Source organism: Rhinoraja longicauda, chromosome 21 (genome assembly GCF_053455715.1).
Source record: "Rhinoraja longicauda isolate Sanriku21f chromosome 21, sRhiLon1.1, whole genome shotgun sequence".
Lineage (NCBI taxonomy): Eukaryota > Metazoa > Chordata > Chondrichthyes > Rajiformes > Arhynchobatidae > Rhinoraja > Rhinoraja longicauda.
Window position 1 is genome coordinate 2,789,773 of NC_135973.1, and position 8,684 is coordinate 2,798,456.

The 8,684-nt window shown below is 50.3% G+C and overlaps 1 protein-coding gene across 1 annotated transcript; it reads left to right on the forward strand.

Moving 5' to 3' along the window:
- Positions 1 to 213: 213 nt before the first annotated feature.
- LOC144603847 (somatostatin receptor type 5-like) lies at positions 214 to 1,413 on the forward strand. Its single transcript, XM_078417599.1, has one exon. It carries the CDS (start codon positions 274 to 276, stop codon positions 1,372 to 1,374), a length of 1,101 nt encoding a protein of 366 aa, XP_078273725.1. The 5' UTR covers positions 214 to 273; the 3' UTR covers positions 1,375 to 1,413.
- Positions 1,414 to 8,684: the final 7,271 nt, after the last annotated feature.

Genomic DNA, 8,684 nt, shown 5'->3' on the forward strand with positions numbered 1-8,684 from the left:
ACAACCTTTACTTGGGCTTCACTGGACTTTACCTTGCACTAAACGTTATTCCCTTTCTCCTGTATCTGTCCACTGTGGACAGCTCGATTGTAATCACGTACAGTCTTTCCGCTGACTGGTTAGCGCGTATCAAGGGCAAGCTTTCCATTGTACCTCAGTGGATGTGACAATGATAAGTTAAACTCAACACGTTCTCAATTCTTTTCCCAGGGTGTCATTGGGCATGAGGGCAGTCTGGCGGAGAACGCGATCTTGAGGACTCCGGTACTTGGCATGGAAACTCCAAAGATATCCGCTGACCCTCTGTGGGACCAAAGCCCAGGGCAAGTGAACGAGACATCGTACAGTAACGCCTACGGTAACTGGACGAGCAAGGAGCCGTTCATGAGCAGCGTCAACACCATAGTGCTGTCGGTGGTGTACTTCATCGTCTGCGTGATTGGACTCAGCGGGAACACGCTGGTCATCTACGTGATCGTGCGTCACGCCAAGATGAAGACGGTGACCAACATCTACATCCTCAACCTGGCTGTGGCGGACGAGCTGTTCATGCTGGGGTTGCCCTTCATCGCCACGCAGAACGCCCTGAGCTACTGGCCCTTTGGCTCCATCATGTGCCGGCTGGTCCTCACCATCGACGGCATCAACCAGTTCACCAGCATCTTCTGCCTGACGGTGATGAGCGTGGATCGCTACCTGGCGGTGGTCCACCCCATCCGCTCCACCAAGTGGCGCAGGCCCCAGATAGCCAAGATCGTCAACGCCTCGGTGTGGGGCCTCTCCATCATTGTGGTCCTCCCCATCATCATCTACTCCAACCTCCAAACCACCATCAACACTTGTAACATTGACTGGCCAGAGCCCAAGGCAGCCTGGTCTGTGGCCTTCATCATATACACAGCAGTCCTGGGCTTCTTCGGCCCCCTCCTGATCATATGTCTTTGTTACCTGATGATTATCATCAAAGTCAAGTCGTCCAGTGTCCGGGTGGGGTCGACCAAGAGGAGGAGATGTGAGAAGAGAGCCACCAGAATGGTGGTGATCATCGTGGCTGTGTTTGTGATCTGCTGGTTTCCCTTCTACGTCCTCAACATCATCAACATCATCTTCACGTTGCCCGAGGAGCCGGTGTATGTGGGCCTGTACTTCTCCTTGGTGGTCCTCTCCTACGCCAACAGCTGTGCCAACCCCGTCCTCTACGGGTTCCTGTCGGACAACTTCAAGAAGAGCTTCCAGAAGGTTCTGTGCTCCTGCAAGTCCAACGGGATCGAGGACGTGACGGAGCAGAGGCAGGAGAAGAGTCGGTTCCCCGACACGTGCCTGACTCAGAAGCTGGCTGAGCACAACGGCAGCATGCAGACCAGTCAGGTTTAGCACCGCCAGGCTGTGGGACTCTGGCTGGCCAGGCAGAGATCGAGCGGGGGGTCAGGGGTTGGGGGGGGGAAAGGCAGGAGAATGGGGTCAGGCGGTAGAGGTAGAGCGGGTGTCAGGGGTTGGGGGGGGAGAAGGCAGGAGAATGGGGTCAGGAGGCAGAGGTAGATCGGCCGTGATCGAATGGCGGAGTGGACTCGATGGGCCGAGTGGCCTAATTCCGCTCCTACAACGTGTGAAGAAGGGGTCCCGTGTACACAGAGCGCTGGCAAATCTCTCCTCTGTACCAGCGCTTGCTGAGAATGTTCCACAGGAGCCTCACCACACATAGCCTTCACTGGAGCAGTGAGGAGCACGTACCCTTGGCAAACGCCGGGGGGCTTTGGCGGTTGTTTCAGATGTTTATGTGCATGTGCGTGTGTGTGCGCGTGTGCGTGTGTGCGTGCGGTTATTACCAGGAAGGCAAGAGCTTCAAGGGCCTGTGCAACATGCGTGCACACGCACACACACACACACACACCCACACACACACACACACACCCACACACACTCACACACACACACACACACACACACACACACGTACACAGGCACATAGACACACACACACGCACACACACACATATATGTAAACACATATACACATGCACTCACACACACGTGCACACACACATACAGTATATACCACACACACACATGTACAAAGGTATACACACACACGCGTGCGCACACACACACACACACATGTGCACAGGCACACATACGCATACACACATGTATAGCCGCACACATGCACATAGGCACACACACGCATGCACATACACACGTGCACGTACACACACAGACACACACATGTACATGCACGCAAGCATGTGCACAAACACATACATGCACACGCACACGCGTGCAGAAAATTAATGAACACCAGCAGCTGAGCATAAAGGTTGCAACTTGCCATGCGTGCCCCACACTGTGCACTACGTTACCCAGCAGCAGATTCCTGCCTTCAGGGTGATTAAGTTACGTGTGCACAGCGGCCCCATGATAATGTGTCTGACTCTGAGGAAATGCACCATCGACCAACGGCCCTCCCTCCCTGCCCAGGTTCAGAAAACCATCCCCACGCTCACACTCCAACGTGAACTCAAATGTCAGCGCTGAAATAGGTTATACTGAACATCTGATCATTGCTTTTCATTTCACAGCCTAGAAACAGAATGTAAAATGTGCCACCACTTACTCCAGCCAATATTGCAGGAAATGGTGTCTTTGTTTTATAATCCTTTGGAATTACCATCAATCCTTTGGTGAAATATCTGTAAGATGGTCTGTTTACACTTTTACTGTAAGAACGCTCGATTCTTCCGAGTTCTGAAGCCTGATATCAAGGGATGGTGAAGGTGTCTATTTTATGTGCATAAGTTGATGGTCATAAGTGATAGGAGCAGAATTAGGCCATTCAGCCCATCAAGTCTACTCCGCCATTCAATCATGGCTGATACTATCTCTCCCTCCTAACCCCATTCTCCTGCCTTCTCCCCATAACCCCTGACACCCGTACTGATCAAGAATCTATCTATCTCTGCCTTAATAATATTCAGTGACTTGGCCTCCGCGGCCTTCTGTGGCAATGGATTGCACAGATTCACCGCCCACTGACTAAAGATATTCCTCCTCATCTCCTTCCCAAAGGAACGTCCTTCAATTCTGAGGCTGTGACCTCTGGTCCTAGAATCTCCCACCTGTGGAAACATCCTCTCCACATCCAGGCCTTTCACTATTCGGCAAGTTTCAATGAGGTTCCCCCCTCGTCCTTCTAAACTCCAGCGAGTACAGGCCCAGTGTTGTCAAACGCTCATCATATGTTAACCCACTCATTGCTGGGCTTGTGGGTAAACGTGATGTTTCTGCGTCTCATTATTCCAGGTGGGCCCAAAGATGGGATTGTACAGTAGAGTTGGCACATGTTCCAATGTATCAAAGCATAGCCTTCGATGGAGTTACTGACCTCACATCATTCCCACAAACCTACAGAGCCACAGTCACGGGTTTGCATTTAATTTTGTTCAGTTTATTGTCACGTGTACCAAGGTACAAGGGGAATGTTTTTGTTGCATGCTAACCATTCAGCAGAAAGACAATACTGTACGTGATTACAATCAAGCCATCCATAGAGTATGGCCACAGGATGAAGGGGATAACGTTTAGTGCAAGGTAAAGTCTGATCAGAGGTAGCCCAAGAGTCTGCAAAGAGGTAGATGGGAGGTCTACCTCTAGTTGGTGATAGGATGGCTCGGTTGGGAAGAAACTGCCCCTGAATCTGGAGGTGTGCGTTTTCACACTTCTGTAACTTTTGTCCCGATGGGAGAGGGGAGAAGAGGGAGTGACCGGGGTGAGACTGGTCCATGATTATGCTGCTGGCCTTGCCGAGGCAGCGTGAGGTGTAGATGGAGGCGGTGGGAGGGGAGGTTGGTTTGTGTGATGGTCTGGGCTGCTGGCCTTGCCGAGGCAGCGTGAGGTGTAGATGGAGGCGGTGGGAGGGAGGTTGGTTTGTGTGATGGTCTGGGCTGCTGGCCTTGCCGAGGCAGCGTGAGGTGTAGATGGAGGCGGTGGGAGGGAGGTTGGTTTGTGTGCGTGATGGTCTGGGCTGCTGGCCTTGCCGAGGCAGCGTGAGGAGTAGATGGACCAACTTCCCTCCAACAAATGTTGTAGTAAATGTTTTTTTTTTTTTGCTTCCCTTTGCGGTTATCGTGGGTCCTTCGGTGAATTGTCTGTGAAGCGGTCTGTTTACATGTCTCGACTCCCCCGACTCTCGGTCTGAGGAAGGGTTTTCGACCCCAAACATCACCTTTTCCTTCTCTCCAGAGATGCTGCCTGTCCCGCTGAGTTACTCCAGCACTTTATGTCTATCTTTGGTGTAAACCAGCATCTGCAGTTCCTTCCGACACACTTTTGTCTCCTTTTCACCTCTAGCCTTTGTCACTCACTCGACCCATCCAACATTCACCCCCCCCCCACCTCACACCTGTATCCACCTATCACTTGCCAGGCTTTGTCTTGCCCCCACCTCTTTTTTCCAGCTTTCTCCCCCCCCCCCCCCCCTCCAGCTACGATCGGTCTGAAGAAGGGTCCCGACCCAAAAGGTCTTCTGATGGTATTGCTCCATAGATGCTGCCTGACCCGCTGAGTTCCCCCACGATTCCAACATCTGCTATTTCTTGTGTCTCTGACTACGTTTGTTGATGTTTCTGATTTCTTTGTGGTTCCAATTCAGAGGTGTAAAGGACGCATTATAAATGCAGATCCCCTTTAGAGTTAGATCCATATGCTGTAAAGGCCAACGCTCGTAGCAAGCAGCGTGCCTTACTGATCCAACCGTTAATATTCTAAAACCATCCTCCAGGACACTATGCAAGAAATCTCATGGTTCACTTCTGACTTTCGTTTCTTTCCTCGATCTCATTGGGATCGTGTAACCAGCTCAGCCACGGGTCAGTTGGCAATCTAGTCAACGAAATGGGCGTCTGGGGTTACGGGGAGAAGGCAGGGGAATGGGGTGAAGGAGGGAGAGATAGATCATCTGGGATTGAATTGGTGGAGTAGACCTGACGGGCCGAGTGGCCTAATTCTGCTCCCATCACTTATGAAAGCCCACTTCGAGTCTTGCATGGAACGGTACAGCACAGGAACAGGCCCTTCGGCCCACAATGTCCGTGCCGTGCCCTTGTACAGCACAGGAACAGGCCCTTCGGCCCACAATGTCCGTGCTGAACACGCTGCTAAGTTAAACTAGCCTCCGCTGTCTGCATGTGATCCATTTCCCACCATTCCCTGCACATCCAGGTGCCCACACAAAAGCCTTTTAAACCTCACTATCGTGCCTGCCTCCACCCTCCCCCCCTCCCCCCTCCCCCCCACCCCCCGCGGCACGTTCCAGTTACCCGTCACCCTCTGTGCATCGCACACCTCTGTCAAAACTTGCCCCTCTCACCTTCTCACCTTACAGCAATGCTCTCTAGTCTTTGACATTTCCACTCTGGGGAAATGTTCTGACTGTCTGTTCTGGATTCTGTTCTTGAGTGTAGAGCCTCAGGTTGATATTGCCGTTCAGGACTGGATGAGTGCCGCACAATCAGGGCTGGGGAGGTAAACCTAGGTTCATAGAAACATAGACAATAGGTGCAGGAGGAGGCCATTCGGCCCTTCGAGCCAGCACCGCCATTCATTGTGATCATGGGTGATCATCCACAATCAGTAACCCGTGCCAGCCTTCTCCTCATATCCCTTGATTCCACTAGCCCCTAGAGCTCTATCTAACTCTCTTTTAAATTTATCCAGTGAATTGGCCTCCACTGCCCTCTGTGGCAGAGAATCCCACAGATTCACAACTCTCTGGGTGAAAAAGTTTCTTCTCACCTCAGTTTTAAATGGCCTCCCGTTCCATTTACAAGGACAAACCAACGGGTCAGGCAGCATCTGTGGAGAACATGGATAGGTGACGTTTCACAGAGTGCTGGAGTAACTCAGCGGGTCAGGCAGCATCTGTGGAGAACATGAATAGGTGATGTTTCACAGAGTGCTGGAGTAACTCAGCGGGTCAGGCAGCATCTGTGGAGAACATGGATAGGTGACGTTTCACAGAGTGCTGGAGTAACTCAGCGGGTCAGGCAGCATCTGTGGAGAACATGCATGGGTGACGGTTTGGGTTGGGACCCCAACATCCAGCTGTGATTCCAGCAACTTGGAAACTTCTGGGATCAATGCTATTCTCGGGTGGTTGGGGAGGAATGCCTTCTAGCTGTTCTGAAGAAGAGTCCCAACCCGAAACATCACCCATCCTTTATCTCCACAGATGCTGCCTGATCCGCTGAGATACTCCAATACTTTGTATCTATCTTTGTAGGATGCCGCTTGTAATCCGTTCAGTTTAGTTCATTGTCACGTGTACCGAGGTACAGTGAAAAGCTTATGTTGCGTGCTAACCAGTCAGCGGAAAGACAATACGTGATTACAGCCGTTTACAGTGTACAGATACATGATAAGGGAATAATGCTTAGTGCAAAGTAATGCCAGCAAAGTCTAATCAAAGATAGTCCAAGTGAAGTCAAGTCAAGTTTATTTGTCACCGATGAGGTTGATAGTATTTCAGGACTGCTCGGTGGTGATGGTGGGATAGTTCAGATGCCTGATAACAGCTGGGTTTAGCACGGTTAGTGTAAAAAATGCTGCTGTTGGAGTAGAGGTTTAAAAGAGTGGAGTGATTGTAATGAGTGATTGCAGCTCCACTCCTGGGACCTTCACACAGAGGGTCGCCTGCTTTCAGCACCATCTTGCCTCGATAGCCCATGGTACAGTGGCTTTGCACATCAGTGGCGCCCCACCGGCCTTGCAGCGCCAAATATCTGAGTTCGATCCTGACTACGGGCGCTGTCCGTACGGAGTTTGCACGTTCTCCTGCGTGGACTTTCTCCGGGATCTCCGGTTTTCTCCCACATTCCAAAGACGTTGAGGTTTGCAGGTTAATTGGCTTGGTGTAAATGTAGATGGTCCCTAGTGTGTGTAGGATGCCGCATGTGTGCGGGGATCGCTGGTCGGCATGGGCTCAGAGGGCCGAAGGGCCTGTTTCCGCGCTGCATCTCTAAACTAAAACTCAAGTTGGTCTGATGAGGTGAAACATGAGTTTGGGCGACCCGTGAATCATTAGACATGTACCATTAGCAATGATATTGTTCATTCTGGAAGATTGCCATTTCAGGCCTTATGTTTAAGTTTACGTTTATTCTTGTCACTTGTACAGTGTACAGGTACAGTGAAAAGGTTTTCTTTGCGTGCTATCCAATCAGATCAAATAATGGTAAGGAATACCCTGTTTCGATCCCATGAGATTCAGTAGAAACAACATTCGAGTGGTATTTGATGGAAAATTGAAAACAAATGGAAAATAATATTGTTATCTCCCAGCAAATTGGTTTCATGAGGTTTTGCGTTACATTCCACAAGATGTTAGAGTTGCAGCCTCACAGCGCCAGAGACCCGGGTTCGATCCTGACTACGGGCGCTGTCTGTACGGAGTTTGTACGTTCTCCCCGTGACCTGCGTTGGTTTTCTCCGAGATCTTCAGTTTCCTCCCACACTCCAAAGACGTGCAGGTTTGTAGGTTAATTGGCTTGGTGTAAATGTAAATTGTCCCTAGTGTGTGTCGGATAGTGTTAGTGTGCGGGGATCGCTGGTCGGCGTGGGATTCGGTGGGCCGAAGGGCCTGTTTCCGCGCTGATTTCTCTAAACAAAACTAAAGATAACTTATGCCAACGTGGTTGGCCAATAAAACTATGCCAACGTGGTTGCCAACGTGGTTGGCATGGACAAGGTGGGCCGAAGGGCCTGTTTCCGCACTGTATCTCTAAACAAAACTAAAGATAACTTATCCAGTTCCAAATCCAGGTCAATGTGTCCATACAACAAGTTATAGAAACCTTAGAATGAAGGTTGATTGCTTAGATGGGGCACCTTGGTCAGCATGGACTAGTTGGGCCGAAGGGCCTGTTTCCTCACTGAATGGCTCCACGATTAATCTGATTTACCTTACTGTTGCACAAACTTTGCACTTTTGAGCCCCAAAATATTAATGTATATAGAAAGTTTTGATTTTATTGCAAAAGGACTGTGCAGTTATGAAATGGTATGAATATAATTCTGTATTTTTGCTTATGATATATATTATAGATATATATATATATATATATATATGCAGTCATTGAATGAATCTTTGGCTTCAATGCAGCTTCACACATATATGTGTGTGTAAAGATGAATTAAAATTTTATTTTCAAGGAATGTAAAGCTAGGAGCTTTGGCTGTGTTTCAACTGTGTGTGTGTGGTACGTGGTACAGGTGTGGGGACAAACGTTTAGCAGGGGATTTGCTTAGGTAAGGTGGGGTAATGAACCTTGGGAGATTGGGCACTGAATACGGGGCGAAAAGAGCAGCCACCTTCGTCCCACCCCGTCCATGACACCGAACAACATGAGGTGACAAGGTGGCGCAGCGGTAGAGTTACTGCCCCACAGTGCCAGAGTCCCGGGTTCGATCCCGACCACGGGCGCTGTCTGTACGGAGTTTGTACGTTCTCCCCGTGACCTGCGTGGGTTTTCTCCGAGATCTCCGGTTTCCTCCCGCACTCAAAAGACGTGCAGGTTTGTAGGCTAATTGGCTAGGTATGAATGTAAAATTGTCCCCTAGTGTGTGTGGGATAGTGTTAGTGTGCGGGGATCGCTGGTCGGCGCGGACTCGGTGGGGCCGAAGGGCCTGTTTCC

Bases quoted from the DNA above. Each gene is read 5' to 3' on its own strand.
- LOC144603847 (XM_078417599.1), top strand. From the start codon at position 274: ATGGAAACTCCAAAGATATCCGCTGACCCTCTGTGGGACCAAAGCCCA.